This window comes from Echinops telfairi, unplaced genomic scaffold (assembly GCF_000313985.2).
Source record: "Echinops telfairi isolate 266 unplaced genomic scaffold, ASM31398v2 ScPeMD7_655;HRSCAF=1070, whole genome shotgun sequence".
Lineage (NCBI taxonomy): Eukaryota > Metazoa > Chordata > Mammalia > Afrosoricida > Tenrecidae > Echinops > Echinops telfairi.
The window spans coordinates 4,433,680-4,451,375 of record NW_022104553.1 but is presented as its reverse complement, the minus strand read 5'-3'; the positions used below and the strand labels follow the sequence as shown (position 1 = coordinate 4,451,375).

At 37.2% G+C, this 17,696-nt stretch overlaps 1 protein-coding gene across 1 annotated transcript in view; it reads left to right on the top strand.

Annotated features, from left to right (window-relative positions):
* The window catches only part of KMO (kynurenine 3-monooxygenase), a 76,638-nt gene that overhangs the window by 17,492 nt on the left and 41,450 nt on the right, over window positions 1–17,696 (top strand). The window contains exons 2-3 of the mRNA XM_004711764.2: window positions 10,171–10,240; window positions 15,438–15,535. Of these exons, the coding sequence (XP_004711821.1) occupies window positions 10,171–10,240; window positions 15,438–15,535 (168 nt within the window). The remainder of the gene's footprint in view (window positions 1–10,170; window positions 10,241–15,437; window positions 15,536–17,696) is intronic.

Sequence of the window (17,696 nt, the reverse complement as noted above, 5' to 3'; positions counted from 1 at the left end):
TTTTTTTTTTTAAGATTTTGAGTTTTGTTCCACATTTTCGATCCACTCTATCTAGGATCTCAATCAGGTAGTGGTATACAGACCCCATAAAGTTCTTCTGGTCCATTGACTCACGTTTTGAAGCTGAAATTCATTCCTACCATTAAAAAAGTTGGGGATCTTTGTGAGCCTCATTCACACCGAATTGGGATCATCATAACCTTTGTTTTCTGGTACGCTATCATGACAACATACTTTGGCTTGGAAGTTCTTTCTGTTAGGGCTGAGACACTTGTTTGTAGCACTGGGTGTGTTTATTCGACCAAAGCTGAATTCCCAGGAAATAGATAGAGAGGCTTCTTGCTTCTAAAATCCAATATCTCTACTTCTGAAGCATTTGTCGACCATAGCCTTCCACGGAGAAGTTCCTGTGTCTTACTATCTTTTCTCCCTGGCTTCTTTTCCCCAATATGAGCCACCCATTTCTCAACGGACCTCTTTCACCATCATTCGACTTTGCTGACCTTGTTTTCCTCACCCGAAGAGATCTAGTTAAAATGTAACACTGAATGACGGAGGGATTTCACAATGCTTTCTCTTTTCCCTTAATCCATTTAATCTTGAATCCCTTATATTTTTTTCAATCTACTGGATGGTTTTCTTTGTCTGGACATAGCTTATGTAGAAGACATTCTCTCATACACAAATAAAAAGAAGGGAGAGGCAACTTTTGTGTTTGGGAATAGGAAGCAACATGTGGTGAACTCAAAGGAGCCATGTTCTAGGGCCTTGTTGGGAGGAATGAAGACAGTGGGGGAGAAATAGATGCCCACACACAATTTTTATTCCAGGCACAAAGTTCTATTATTACCCGAGACAGCTTGATTGCTGCGAGAAAATGATGGCAGCAGCAGAGAATGAAGTTATTTCAGGTCGGAGTATTAAAAGGAAACCCATTTGTGGTAAACTCTCCACACTCCCCAAATGATAACAAGAAACACATGCATAATTTGAACAATGACTACATAGTTTAAAAGGAGAAAGCAAGCAAGCAATTATTTGTTTAAATAAAATAATTCAACAGGTATCTCTTGGTAGGCATTTCTTTATTTTGAAAACATTAAATTAGAATATTTTACAGACACTCAATGGTTTAAAAAGAACCCTTGAGGCATACTGATTAAGCACTCACCTACTAACCAAAATGTTGGTAGTTTGCATCCATCCAATGGCTCTACGGCGGAAAGGCCTGATGATCTGTTTCCATAAAGATCACAGCCTACAAAACTCTACAGGGCAGTTCTCTGACTCTGTCATATGGGGTTGCTCTGAGTTCAAATCCACTTGCCAGCACTTAACAATAACGATGGTTTAAAGGAGGGTTATAAGAAAGAAGGAAGGAAAGAAAGAGCTCTTATGGACTGAATTGTACTCCCTCACCCAAATATATTTTAAAGTCCTAATCCCTAGTGTCTTTAAACATGATCTTATTTTGTAATAGGATATGTGAAGATGTCATCAAGTTAGAGGAGGTAATCCTAGGTTATGAGAGGGCCTAATATAATATGACTGCTGTCTGGATAAGAAGAGACGAGGCAGATACAGGGAAAGTGCCATGTGAAGATAGAGGCAGAGATTGGAGTGATGTATATATAACCAAGGAATACCAAAGATTGCCATCATGATCAAAAGCTAAGGGAAAAGCATGGGCTAAAATCTTCCCTAGAGCCTTCAGAGAGAGCATGGCGCTGCCAGCACTGTGATTTCAGATTCTGGCCTCCAGAACTGTGAGAGTTGATGCTTCACTTAGCTGGCTGCTTGTTTAAAGATAATCCTTTAAGACCCTAGACATTATTCTTTCTAATAGCCAGGCACCACCTGGTTTCTTCATCATATCACCCCTATTTTCACTAATCTATTTTTGAGAGTGAGGAGTTAATGGGGCCATTTCATAAGAAGAATTTTCTTAGCTTGAAGACAGAATTAAGTGTAAGCCCCAAATCCATTCATAGATCCTTGGTTTTTATATGTCCCTGGTTCATTTTATCATCATTATCATTTTATGATAGAGATCATTATAAATCATCCCTCTGGGGCATAAGGTAATTCTATTGATCATGTCATTAATTTAGCCAATGGTATAGAATTTAAAATACTGTTTAGAAGAGGAAATTATACAAGTATAGGCCCACTTCAGACAGAAATACATGAATTGTTGTCTTCTACAGATTAAACTCTCAAATAACTGGACATTGTTTACATTAACAATGGGGGTAGATAGGGCAAAACATTCAACAACACCCATTCACAAAGGCAGAACCATAACTACCAGATTAATACATGTCATAAGAAAACAAGGTGAGCTTTAAAATAATAAATATATTTTACTCTCAGGCCACCACTCATTGAGTACCCTCAAAGCAAGTGATACAAACCAAAGTCCAATGACCTCCAATTACATAACGGAATAGCTCTTCTCCACCTCCTCTCTCAGTACAACAGATCTGTCATAAATCCAAGGGAGCTGTCAGTTCCTTAAATCTGCTACAGGTGAGTTTGAGATAAACCCAAGTTCGCTCAATGGGTTTTCCACATCATGTCCTTCTGGTGTGTCATATGAAGGATGTTGTGCACCTTGAAAATGACAGAGTCTAAATCCCCACTAGTCTATATATAGCACATGACCTGCATCACCAAAGGTTGGATAGAAATTAGGTCACATATGTCCAATTAGGAACAAAGTACCGGGTGTATTCTCCTCTTGGGTTTATATAAGTACTATTAAGCTTTTTTTTGTTTGTTTGTTTTTGTGGGAGATGGTTGTGGTACCAAGTTTACACAACAACCAAATGAGCTGATACCAAGGGCTCAAGTAGAAAGAAAATGTTTGAAAATGATAAGGACAACATATGTACAAATGTGCTTGACATAGTGGATGGATGTATGGATTGTGATAAGAGCACTATGAGCCCCAATAAAATATTTTTTTTTAAAGAAGAAGGTGTATATGACAAGGACTTAATGAACTAAAAGAACTATATAAAAAACTTGCGATATTTCAGGTCAAATATAAGAAATGAGAGTAGAGGTACCAGGATGGTTGGCAGAAGGAACAAATATCCTTGATACAATGGATGTATGGAATGTTATAAGAGATGCAAGAGCCTCCAATAAAACTATTTGGGAAAAAAAAAGAAGTTGGTGATTGTCTTGTCTGAGACATACCTGCCTTCCCTGTATCCCCCTTGACTTTAATGTCCAGTAAAGTTCACTTATCACTCTGGTAGGAATGTCTGTGGATTTGGGGAGACTTTAGCACAATGTTGTATGTCTGCAACCGAGTATCTTCCGCCTCTCCCTGCATCTTGAGAAACTGACTCCAGCTGAGGTGAAGTCTCTGTTGAAGTGTTTTTTAAGATGCACATATAAATGGGGTGAATAGATGGTTCATGGGCACTAGGCTGTCTAGATCCCTGAGCGACCTAATTAGAACATTACATGACCTGGGAACAGAAGCCTGCCTTCATCTTGATGTTTATCCACAGAATACTAGACTAAGGGTGTCAAAGGGTGAATGCTTGGTGTACAACTGTGTGGGACGATTTGCTATTATAATTCCCTTTCAAAATATAAACATATATACTTATATACTTTCTTAAGTGTCTTGGTTTTGCTTCTTTAAAGAACCCACCTTAATGAGGCTGTTTCCAGATTATTGAGATTATAAACTGCATTGCAATGAGCATAGGGATAGCATATCTGTTGATGTTCTGTTTCATATTTCTTTAGGGTGTATGACCCAGCAATGATATTGCTGGGTCATATGGTATTTCTATTACCATTTGTTGTAGGAAGCACCATATTACATTCTACAATGGCTATGTATATCCACAAGCCCATCAGCAGTGTATAAGAGTTCAAATCTCTCTACACCCTCTCTAGTATTTGTTGTTTTCTGGTTTGGGCTAACATTGTAAGTATAAGGTGATATCTCATTGTTGTTTTGATTTACATCTCCCAAATGGCTAGTGATCATGAATAGTTCCTCATGTGTTTGTTAGCCATTCAGGTGTCATCCTTTGTGAATTGTTTATTTATGTCCTTGCCTACCTTTTAATTGGATTTTTAAAAAATTCTTATTGAGGTTGTGTTAGGTCAGATTGACTAGAGAAACAAATCCAGTGACACTCATATATGTATAAGAGAGCTTTATATCAAGACAGAGTTATATATCAGGAAAACATCCCAGCCCAATTCAGATCAAGTCCATAAATTCAATACTATTCCATAAGTCCGATACTAATCCAGAATCCATAAATCCCTCTTCAGATTCATGAAACCACATGCAATGATGCAGAATGCAGGAACATTTTCACCAGCTCATACAAAGACCTCTAAATTCTGTGGTTCTCAACCTTCCTAATGCAGTTACTCTAATACAGTTCCTCATGTTGTGGTGACCCCCAACCACAAAATTATTTTCATTGCTACTTCACAACTGTAATTTTGCTACTGTTATGAATCATAATGTAAATATCTGATATGCAGGATATGTTTTCATTGTTACAAATTGAATATAATTAAAACAGTGATTAATCACAAAAACAATATGTAATTATATATTGTGAAATATTTATTTCTAATTACAAATAATTGAAATTTTGTCTGAAAGCATGGTGTAGCATGGGTAACAGTCTCCACACCAGGTACTCATATGTGAGTGCATCTGCATGTGGGTGGACCCTCCTGGAGACGGAAAGAGGAGCGGTGTCTTGGTTCCTAAGACCATCAGAAATAGCTGTTTTCCACAGGTTGAGAACCGCTGTCTAAACCCAATGGCTTCTGGCAGTTCTTCGAATGACTGGATAGCAGAAAGGTGAAGGCTGAGACCTTCCCAAGGCCCTCCTTATGAGAAGATCACACCCACAATGATGCACCAGCATGCTGTGACCTGATTCACATGAGAGACTCCACCTCTGCACTTTAATATCTTGAAGTTGTCATGAAATTATGTAACTAACACAGAGGTGTTGCAGAAGTCTGTAGATTTTAGTAATTAGTCCCTTGTCTGTTGTGTTATTGATAAATACTTATCCAAATCTGTGGGGTCTCGTTTTACTCTTTTGATGAAGTTTTTTATGTGCTTAAGTGCTTTATTTTTAATAGGTCCCAGTCATCTATTTTGTCTTCCTTTATATGTGTGCTTTCTTTATTATACTTGGTAGTCTTTGTATGCCCTGCAATAGGGTGCTTAAGTTTGTCCCAATTTTATAATTAATGATTCGTACAGCACTGGGATTTATATTTATATCTCATATCCACCTTGAGTTTGTTTTTATGCATAGGGCACGATTTGGGTCCTGTTTCATTTTTCTGTTGATGGAGATCCAATTTTTCCAGCACCATTTGATTTGTTGAAGAAGTTAACCCTTTACCATTTAATGTTTTTTGGTCCTTTCTTGATAATTAATTGCCTGTAAGTGGATTAATTTAGTTCTATTCTATTAATTCTAGTCTATGCCTCTATCATTATATCAAGCTATTTTGACCACTGTGGTTGTATAGTAGGTTTTAGGTTAGGCAGTGCCAAGCTTATTAATTTGTTCTTCTTTTTGACAAGTTATTCATTTGTTCCAGGTCTCCTTGCTTTCAATATGAAGTTGGTAATTCAGTTTTCCATTCTTAAATTATAAAGTTGGGATTTGGATAGGCAATCAGTGTATTTGGAGATAAGTTTAGGTAGAATTGACATTTTCATTATATTAAGTCTTCCTATCAAAAGGCACAGGCTATTTTTCCATTTGTGCAGGTGTCTTTTGGTTTGTTCCGTGGTCTTTCTTGTAATGTTCCGTGGTTTTGTTTGTACAGGTATTTTATGTATTTACTTATTGTTAAGTTTATTCCTATGTACTTTATCTTTGGGTGTGGCTATTGTAAATGGTATCATTCTTTTGATATTATATTTGGAGCTCACCAGTGGAATATAGGAATCTGGTGGATTTCTGCTTGTTAATCTTTACCCTGCTACTTTACCAAATCCTTCTCGTGTTTCCAATGGTGTTTTTTTTTTTTTTTTTTTTTTGGATCCTTGGGTTTCTCTTCAGCAAATAACAAGAGTTTTCAGAGGAAATATTTTCAGTTTTTAACCCATTGAGCATAATAGTTGGCATTGGATTTTTCATATATGGCCTTTATTAGGTTTAGGGATTTCCTTTGTATTCGGATGTTATAGACTGTTTTCTATCAGAAATAGTTGTTGGATAATGTCAAATGATAATTCTGCATTTATTGACATGATCACGTGGTTTTTATTCTTTGTCATATTTATGTGGTGATCACTGATTGATCTTCAGATATTGAACTACCTTGCATCCCTGGTATGAATCACACTTGGTCATGATGAATTATTTTGTTGTTGTTGATATATTGTTAGATTCTATTGGCCAGAATTTTGTTGAGAATTATTGCGTCTATGTTCACGGGGGATATTGGTTTGTAGTTTTCTGTCTTTTTAGCGTCATTGTCTGCCTTAGGTATCAGCATTAAGATTGATTCATAGAATGAGTTTTAGAGTATGCTATCCCTTTCTATATTCTGAAATACTCTGTGTAGAATTGGTAATGATTCTTCACAGAATACTTAGTAGAATTCCCCTATGAAGCCTTCTAGTCCAGGGGTTTTCTTGATTACCTTCTCTGTTTCTTCTTTTGTTATAGGTCTATTCAGGTTTTCTACATTCATTTGCACCTTTGAGTAGATTATTTATTTTTAGATATTTGTCTATTATATATAGATTATCAAACTTGTTAGAGTACAGTTTTTCATAGTAAGGTGTTGTTATTCATTTCATTGGGATCTGTAGTGATGTTACCTATTTCATTGCCACCTCTAGATATTTACATTTTTCCCTTTCTTTACCTTTGTTAAGTTTGTCAATTTAGTTAATCCTTTTAAAAATCCAACTTCTTGTCTTGTTGATTTTTTTCCTCATTGGTTTTCGGTTTTACAGTTCATTTATATTTGCTCTAATCTTTATGATTTAGTTTCTTCTGTTTTGGGGGGCCTTTTCTCTAGTTAGTGGAAGTGCTGTGTTAAGGTGATGATTTGAGATTTCTGTTTTGTTTGATTTTAAACACAATTTGCTAGAGAGTACATATACATTTTCTAATGTTATGTGTTCTGGTGTATTTTCCCTTTACTTGTTATGTAATGTCTATTATTGTCTCTCATTTTGTTATTTGCCTTGGAGTCTATTTCATCAGAGATTAATATTGCTACTCCTGCCCGGTTTTGGTTGCCATTGCTTTGTAAGATTTTTTGGTCATCCTTTGATTATTTTAGTCTATTTTTGTCTTTGAGCTTAAGATGTGTCTTCTGTAGGCAGCCCAAATGGATTTATTTGCTCATCCAGTCTGCTACACTTTTGATTGCTGCAGTAAATCCGTTAACATTCAATGTCATTATTGATATATGTTGGTTTGTTGTGGTTGTTTGGCTGTGTTTATGTTTGGTTTCTTTTACTTATTGTGTGTGTGCTTTTATTGTTGTTTTTGTTTCACTTGTAGTTCTGTATTGTTTTGTGTGCTGCTTTCATTGTATTGGTTTCTGGGTGATGCTATACTGTGTGAAACACTCAGATTTTTCTGCTGTTGTGGTTGGTTCTCTGTTATAGGGATCCAATTAATATTTTTTGCATTGCTGATCTTCTTTAAAAAATATTATTGGGGGCTCATACAGCTATTATCGCAATCCATACATGTGTCCATTGTGTCAAACACATCTGAACATACGTTGTCATCATCTATTTCAAAACATTTTCTTTCTACTTGAGCACCTGGCATCAGTTCCTTATTTTCTCCTCCTTCCTTCCCTCCCCCTCCCACCTCCATGTCTCCTTGATAATTTATAAATTATTCTTTATTTTCATGTCTTACACTGACCGCTGTCTCATTTCACCCACTTTTTTTTTGCTGTCCATTCCCCTGTGAGGGTGGCTATACATCAGTCATTGTGATCCATTCCCCCTTAGTCCCTTTCCCCCTACCCTTACCCTCCTAGTATCGCTGCTCCCCTTATTGGTCTAGTACAATAGAAAATCTGTGATATAGTCATACAATGACAAAGTTTGTTGTTCAGTGTCATCGAGTAGATTGCAACTCATGGCAACAACAGACAAAAACACTTCCAGGTCATATGCCCTCCACACAAGTATTATTAGTTTGAGCCCATTGTTGCAACCACTGGGTCAATCCAATTATTGAATGTCTTCTTCTTGTTCACTGACTTTCTAATTTACCAAGCATATTTTCTTTCAGGGACAGAGTCTTCCTGATAGCATGTCCAAGTATGTGAGAGGTCTCATTGTCCTTGTTTCTAAGGAACTATCTGTTTATACTTCTTCCTCGACAGATTTCTTTGTTCCTCTGCCAGTCTGTGGTATATTCAATATTATTTGCCAACATTGTCATCTAAATGGATCAATTCTTCACCAGTCTTCCTTATTCATTGTCAAGTTTTCATATACATGTGAAAAGACCAAGGTTTCGGTCAGTTGCACCTTGGTCCTCAAAGTGTTATTCTTTATTCTTTGGTACATTAAAGAAATCTTTTGTAGAAGATTTGAAGATATATTTTTTAGATTATTCTGTTTTTTAAACTTTTTATTGTGCATTCAGTGAACACTTGTAAAACAGATCATCAATTTTGCATCTAACAATTCATACACATTTATTCTCATCTTATTAATTGCAACCCTCTTAATGTAATATTGCTTACCCTGGTTACATTTTTTTGTCTTCTGTTTCCATTCCTCTTACTTTCCTAGCCTTTCTGTAATTTATCCTCAGGTAAATACAAAATTTTAAATCTCATTATTAAAAATTGTACTTCATGATTATTATACACCTGCCAATGGTTTGGCTGAAAATTGATCCATGTCCAAGAGTTCGTTTCCAGATCTGAAGGTGACTAGTATATTCTCCAGGGAATATACTAGACTCTATTCAACCAGTAAGTCTAGCCTCTTTAATTTTTCATATTTTTCTCTCACTCTATTGTGATGGTCCCTTTCAGAGTAATGACATCTAGAAATCATCTAGTTATTTTGGTTTCATGGTGGAGGAGGCTGATGTTCATGTGGACTACTAGTCCATTACTTATTTCCATGTGTTTTCAATTTCTATCATTGTTCTTTCCTCCAGACAGGGAGAGAATAAAATTTGAACCTTAGATGGCTGCTCATGAGCTTTTGAAGACACTAGCCACTGCTCACTAAAGTGGGATGTGGAACATTGTCTTTGTGGCCTATGTTATGCCAATTGAATTTGGCATCTTCCAAAAATATAGTCTTCAGCTGCCAGACTCATTGGCTCATTCCAAGGTATTTGGTTGTGGATGAGAAGTTTTCATAACTTTGTCCCCTGTATGCTGCACTACACTCATGGATATTTTTGTAGCAAAAACAAAAAGCCCATATACAAATATTTTCTGTCAAATCTATATATAATTGGGAACATGCTCCCACAATCTGCTTTGCACACAATCAGTTGGCATGTCTGTCGATGCAAAATGTTATTGTCATTAGAGACAGCATCGTGTTTACCTCAAAGTAAGAGGGAAAACACAATGCAACCTGTGGATTCTGATTCATAACCACCTCATATGAGTCAGTGTAGAACTGCTGAGCTTTCAATGGCTAATTTTTCAAAAATAGATAGGTCTTTCTTCCAAAGTGCCCTGTGTGGCATAAAACTGCAAACCTTAAGGTTAGAAGCTGAGCTAATTAGCTCTTTGAACTAGTTAAGGGTTTATAACTGGGGATGTGAGGGAAAGTTAGGAGAGCCAGAACAGTATTTTTCTTTTAATTAATGTGCTTGGTTATAAAAGTGTTTACAATATTATTTTAGCTATAAACTGAACACATGTTTTATTTTTTCTCCATGAGATTTGTATTTTACTATTAAAAAAGAAAAGAAAAATAAAAACAGAATCAAAACTCAAACCATTTGATCTTGCATTAGTTACAATATATTTATAAGTGGTGCATTCTGGTAGTATGCCAATGTGAGAAACGAAGCAGCAGCTGTATGTAAGGTCTCATTTTTAGCTCATAAAACCCCCACAAAGCAAAAACAAAAATCCTCCTTTAGTAGAATAAAGTAAAAATATGAAAAATATTGTCTTGATTCTTAGGTTGGGTCATTAAATGCATGCTTTCTTGCAAAAAGGAATTTCCAAGTTGATGTATATGAAGCTCGGGAAGGTAAGTAAATACTAAACATTTTGAAGGTGTGGTTATGATTTTTCTGACCTCTTTGTCTTTAGACTTTCTGAATAAAACCCAAACATTTTAATAAAAATTTTTTAACAATAAGAACTCTTAGAGAGACTTCTGGGAAGATGGCACTGAGGTAGGTGTAACCACTTTGGGAGTTCCGTGGCAATTGCTGGGTTTGGTGACTGGGAGGCTGAGTGGAGCATCCAGGATGTGCAATCAGACCTTGTGGCACCCTTGGGATTTGCTCTGACCCATGAGTTGACCTTCCCCACAGTGTTGATCTGCTCTGCCCCAGTCCCATATGCACTGTACAGCTGCCGTGGCCTGGCCTGGTGCCTGAGCCAGGCCAGCATGTACCACCCACGCTGCATGGTCCCCATTAGGCCACACTGCACACATCCCATCGGCATCCTGTGCAATCAACCTGCCCAGTGCCACCCTCACACCCTGCGATCACCATGCCTGCACAGCCTGAGAGGGCCACCTGAGCTGCCTCCTAAATAGATAATCCAGTATGTCTAGGGAGAGAGTAAGCCCCAGTGAGATAGAGATGCAGCTCAATCTCACAGCACAGTTGGTTCCAGGTAGTTGTTAGAATCATTCTTATTATGATTCTCTGAGAGTAAGTACAGGGCTCCTGGACTCCAAGGAAAATGGCCCAGAGCTCCACCAAAATGACATGTAGACAAAAAAATCACTCCAAGAAACAAAACCCAATGTCTGACTAGGACCTGAACCTAGTGACATACATAGAAGATGCAGACATTGAATGACCGCAGAAAGAAATCTGAAGAATTCTGCTTAGAGTCATACAAGATATGAGGGAATCAATACAGGAAAAGGTTGAAATAATAGAGATGATAGAGTCCACATACAAAGGTAAATACAAAAATTAAGGGATGATGCAACAGAATCAAAGAATACCGTAAGAGACCTCACCAACAGGCTAGCAGAAATAGAGAACTGTATCAGTGACCTTGAAGATAGCCAAGTGGAATTCAACAAACAGGAAAATCAATCAAACAAGATAATTAAAGAAGCTGAAGAAAACCTGAACAATGAGTGATGCTGTAAAAAGGAACAGCATTCGAATAATTGGGATACCAGAACAAGACATTATGATGAAAATAACAGTGAGGAAATTCCTGGAAGAAAACATACCCAATTTAATGAAGGAGAATCAGGGAATCTTCCAGGAAGCAAAGAGGACACCATTTAGACTGAACCCCAGGAAGAATACAATAAGGCATATAGTGGTCAAATTGTTCAAATTTGAGGAAAAGGAAAATTTCATAAGAGTACCTAGAGAAAAAAAAATGCAGTCATTTATGAGGGTAATCAGATAAGCATATACTAAGAATTATCATCAGAAACTATAAAGAATAGGAGAGAGTATAATAGCATCTTCTAAAAGTTGAAGGAGAGAAATGGTACCCCAAGAATACTATATCCCACTAAACTAATCATCAATTAGACAGAAAAGTAAGAGTGTTCCTGGACAAGGAAAAATTTAGAGAATACTTAAAAACAAAAAAACAAAAAAACCCAGCACTTCAAAAAATTCTTTCCAACTCTTTGGACAGAAGACTAACACCCACAGAGCACAAACATGAGAGCTCCACGTAGTAAAATGTTATCTAGAAATCAATGCACTTACATCTAGGCCCCAAACATCATTGACCTAAGAGAAAAGAAGGCAAGAATGAATCCCCTCACACATACACAACATACTGCTAAGAAGGCAGGTAGGAAAATATCTACCACAAAATGTACAAGATGGCACCAGAGAATTCACCGGTGGATGTAATCATTCTGAAGGTCAAAGATTTAAATTCCACCATTAAAAAACAAAGGCTAGCAGACTGGATTACGAAGCAAAATCCAGCGCTCTGTTTTCTGCTAGGGACACATATCATGTTGACATACAAAAGCAGGTTGAGGATTAAAGGCTGGGGAAAATATATCTACCTAATGGAAATTTAAAAAGATCTGGAGTTGCAATTCTAATTTACGACAACATCGATCTCAAGGTGCAGGACATAACAGGAGGTAAGGATGTGCACTATTTAATGCCCATCAGTAGACAAACAGCCAGAGAGCATAATAAATATATATGTGTCCACCAAGAGACCTGTGAAATTCATCAATCCAATCCTTAAATAGATGAAATAAGAAATCACAGGATTAACAATCATAATAGGAGGCTTCAATAGACTGCTGTCTGAGAAATAAAGACCAGTGGGAAAGAGGTGCAACAAGAAGGCTACAGAACTAAACCGTACAATTAGACAACTTTCCCTGATAGACATATGCAGACCTCTCCACCGAAAACAAAAAAATTGACATTTTTTGTCAATTGCACATAGCACATATTCTAAAATAAACCACATGCTGGTACACAAGTCAAACTTGACTAAATGCAAACATAAAGAGATCACTCAGACTTCCTTCTCTGAACACTATGCCATAAGTCAACAAAAGAAAGATTTAAAAAAATTAAGGTATATTCTTGAAGGATGAATAACTTTCTTCCTCAAAAGGGGTGGGTACTGGCCCAAATTAGAGACAAAATTAGGAAGTTTCTAGAGACTAATGAGAATGAGACTACAGCAAACTCAGTTATAAGAGGATGTCTGATAGCGATAAATGTACATATGAAGAAGGAAGAGAGACTTATGGTGAATAATGTTGCACAAAACCTTCAGCAGTTGGAACACAGTCAATGGAATAATCCTTCTAATAGCAAAAGTAAAGAAATCATAAAAACCAGGGCAAAGATAAATGAATGGGAAAACAAGAAAACAGTGGGAAAAAATCGACACAGTAAAATTCTGGTTCTTCGAAAGAATTAATAGAATCAACAAACCGTTGTCAAATCTAACAAAAGATAGAAAGGAGCAGATGCATGCTTCATCAAAAAAAGAGGAAAAACTACATAAGATGCAGATACCACCTCTGCTGAACATCTTACCCCAGACTCAAATAGGCCTTTATGGCCCACAGAGGAGCGGGGGAAGAAAAAAAGCCAAAAATGGGGGACCAGGGCACTAATCCACCCAAGGGGAGGTTACTGTTTATGTCTCCACAGGAAAGGGAGAGAGATTAGAACTCATTCCGGTGCGCCAAGCCTTGAGGCTGACGTTCCTGCTTGGATCAGCTCTTTCATCCAAAGGACTGCAGGGTTTGTCTCAGCTCAAGACATGACATCCCCTCCATAGATGACAGTGCTACAGATGGCAGCACTGATGATGCTTCAGTATCTTCAGCTGGGAGTGCTGCCAGTCTAATCTGCGCACATGGGGGCTAACCAAGAGATGAGTGCAACAGACCAGCGATGGGAGCAAAGCCACAAAGTCCCTGAGAAATCCAGATTGTAGAATTATGACTTGGGGGGTAACGCTCAGCACCTCATCTGAATTGGTTGGGGGTTAATCACACTGAAAGTCTAAAGGTATATCAGGCTGGGGGTTGGGGTTGAGGGGATGCTCTAGACCACTCCATCCCTGACTTTAGGAATAGCAATGGGGAATTTTAGGAGGCACACCTCTCAGGCATGAATGCTGAGGACAAAAAGGGTGTAAGTGCTGATAGGTAAGCAGGTCCTGGGATATGGAACCCTGAAAGAAATAAGGAATGGACTGATGGCTTATACATGTCCTCTCTGTTTATCAGAGAGATACTTATCAACTTTGTGTCAGGATAACAGTTAGACCTGGAACTATTCATATGGTCTTTCTTCTTTTCTTCTTCTTTTGCTATCTATATAAGTTGGATAAATAATCCCAAGGAGACAGTGATGGGACCAGTGGTTCCAGGAGGGCCTGGCAAGGGAGGAGGTGGGGTGGTGGGGAGGGGAGCAGTGAGCCAATTATGACAGGGATATGGGAATAGCACGGGTTCTAAAATTAATGGTGAGGGGGATATAGTGGTTCTGGTCATGTGTGATCAATTGAACTGTATCTGAGAGGAATTACTGTGTGGTGAGCAATGGGTAAACATGATATAGGGGCAGGAGGAAAGGAAAAAGAAAAAGAGAAATGAAGAAGAAAGTGATAATTATATATATATATAGGTATAAATATATATGAAATATATAAAGATAGGTATATTTGTCAATGTATATATATACATATATATGTGTATGTATATACACCATAAAGCAGATGGACTTTGAGCCTATACTTAAATTTTACCTCAGCACAAGAATGATTTGTTCTAATAATGTGGGACTCTATGATATTCACCTTCCCAACATGATTGCTGCAGACAAAATGGGTGCATAAGCAAATGTGGTGAAGAAAGCTTATGGTACCCAGCTATTAAAAGAAATAGCATCTGGGATCTTAAAGGCTTAAAGTTAAACAAGTGGCCATCTAGCATGGAAGCAACAAAGGCCACAGGGAAGTGTATACTAGCCTGTGTGATCATGAGGTGTCAATAGGAATAGGTCCAAAACCAAGCAATAAAATTGACGTGAAGTGTGGACAAAGTGGAGACCAAAAACCCACCTGCAAGATAATGGACTGGCCCTCACAGAAGGGACACATGGACAGGATGATATATCCAGGGTACGGTATAACACTGATGAAATACATAAATATTCTCTAGGTCTTTAATATTTCCTCCCCTTACCATTATGGTCTTTGTTTTACCTCATTAATCTTGTTACTCCTGTGTATGTTCATTTGCATAATTAAGATTGTTCAATGCATGAAAGCTAAGATAGATAACCCTTCTGAAATAGAAATGGTAGTAATGATTCCCTGGGGGTATGGGAAGAGGGGGGTGGGGAAATGGAGAGAAAGGGGAACTGATAGCATTGATGACTGTATAACCCTATGCAATGGGAATAAATAACAGAATGGTATGTGAACAGATACATTCGATGGAGTAAGATACAGCAAATTATATATCTATATCGATATAGATATAGATATAGATATCCTGGGGGATCGGGTGGGGGAGGGAGGGGATAAAGGGGAGAACTCTTAGATTTTTTTAAACCTCAGATATTTTAATTTCATTTAATATATATTTAATACTATTTACATTTTCTTTAGAAGAGTTAACAAAGTCTTTTATTTTGATTTTTAACCATCTAATTATTGAGCTGTGATATGTTTGCCTTGCACTATGATGTGAAGAGATGTATGTAACCTTGATTCTGCTTTCAACGTCTTAGATATTCGAGTTACAAAATTTGCACGTGGAAGAAGCATTAACTTGGCCCTTTCTTATAGAGGACGGCAAGCCTTGAAAGCCATTGGCCTAGAAAATGAGGTATCCTATTAATATATTTTCCTTACAGAACATATTACCTAATGTCTTTTGAGCAATCAGGTAAGCTTGATTTCACCCTAATTTGAAGAACCAATTACAGTTACAATTTAGTCTCAGTTATCTTATATGGGGTTGTTCTGACTCAAAATCGACTTGAAATGGACTCTCTAGCAATGTTTTAAAAAATTTTTGTGGATTTTGTTTGTATTTTCAAGCACCAATTAATGTTAAGTACCTCTACAAGAAAATTCATTTAAAAAATGCTTTCAAACACTCACATTTAACACAACAAGAAATTCAACACTTTAGTATCTACAGGGACCTGAACATTAAAAGATATTGCAACCACACACAATGACCTACAGATTAGGGACTCTACCTATAGAGCCAGGGAGAGGAGAAGGCACTCAGGATTAGAGAAAGCAGGAGAAATTCATTATTTTGACTATACAGGTTTACAATCTGATCTACAATATTGTACCTTAAGCACTCTGAAGATGTAAACTTGTATCACCTGCTTGACAGAGACACCTTTCTATGTCTATTTGTCTGTCTTTCTACTTCCTTTTAATTTCAATATGCTTTTCTATATAAATAATGTGTTTTATTATCAAGAGGTACCTCAGATCTTGGTAGATGTTATATAATATCCACCAGATCATCTAACTTATTTAAAACTTGAAGTATTTTCTAAGAGTTTGGCTCAGAGATTGTCAATCTTCAGATTTTCTTGACATTATCAAAAGTAGTACATTTTTTCTTGAGTCTGTGGTACCAGTAAACCACTTAGAGTGGAGTCGACTCCAACCCATTATGATCCCATGTGTGTCAGAGTATATCTGTGTTCTATAAGGTTTCTAGTGACTAATTATTTTGGAAATTGATTGACAGATTTTTCTTATGAGACATTTCTAAGTGGACAAGAACCTTCAACCTTTCCTTTACAACTAAATATGTTAATTCTTTTTTCACCCAGGGACCCCTAGAAATGGGAAATCTAGGCTATTTCCATTTTTCCTCATTATTTTTTTCTGATCTTTAGAAAATAACCTACCCTCTGATAGCCATAATTTTTCAATCTGAAATAACATGTGGAGCGGGCCATGTAAAACTTAAGTCATGTCTATACGTAAAAGTTACCAAAACCAAACCAAACCAACAAAAAGCACTAGAGTCTCACAGTTTAGGCTCTGATACTAATCCATCCTTTGACTTTGGATTATGTGGATTACAATCCTTCAGTGACTGGTGATGGTGTACTTCTGCCATGTGGATTTTGTTGACATCTCACTTAATAGCTCCCTATTTGGATACAAGCCTTTAAGACACCAGATGTTATTTTATCTGCCAGCCTGTCACCATCTAAATTCCTTACCACATTTTGCTATAGATGATAGTGGGAGCCCAAGATTTATTTGTGGAACCACATAGGAAATAAGTCTCTGGAGAACTCCCCCTATCCCAAATTGAGGGATGGGAGGAAAGTGGTCACTAAACAGATTGCTTGGGAGAGATAAGTATAAAAGATCAAATGCATAAATCTGACATGAACAGTTAGAACCTTGTCAGTAGATCCCCCCTTGGATGCAGGCTGGACCTGATCTGGTTTCCAAAATTTTCTGTATTTTGGGTTGTTTTTTGTTTGTTCATATTAGAGTGTATCTCAGAGGTGTTATGTCATTGAAGGTCACCCTCTTGCAATTGAGTTACATGATTTTCTGTTTTTCAGTATATGAAACCCAGGATTGATCAGCCTATAGGGATAGTAAGCAGATTAAGGGTTTCAGGGTAAAAAGTGTACAGTGAAAGTGGGGGGTGGGGTGGGGGGTGTGTGTAAAAGGGAGACAATGTCAAGGAATTCATGTGGAAAAAGAATGCCTGGAAATTGGTTGGTAGCAATTATACAATTCTTGATTTGACTGAACTATGGAGTAGTATATGTATTAAATCCCAATTAATGATAAACTAAAAAATAAAGATAGGCCAAAGTTTTTTTAGAAAGACACTTTTAAAGAATCATTTTATTGGGGGCTCATACAACTCTTATCAAAATCCACATATACATCAATTTTATAAAGCACATTTGTACATACTTTACCCTCATCCTCTCAAAACATTTGCTCTCCACATAAGCCCCTGGCAACAGCTCCTCCCTCATTTT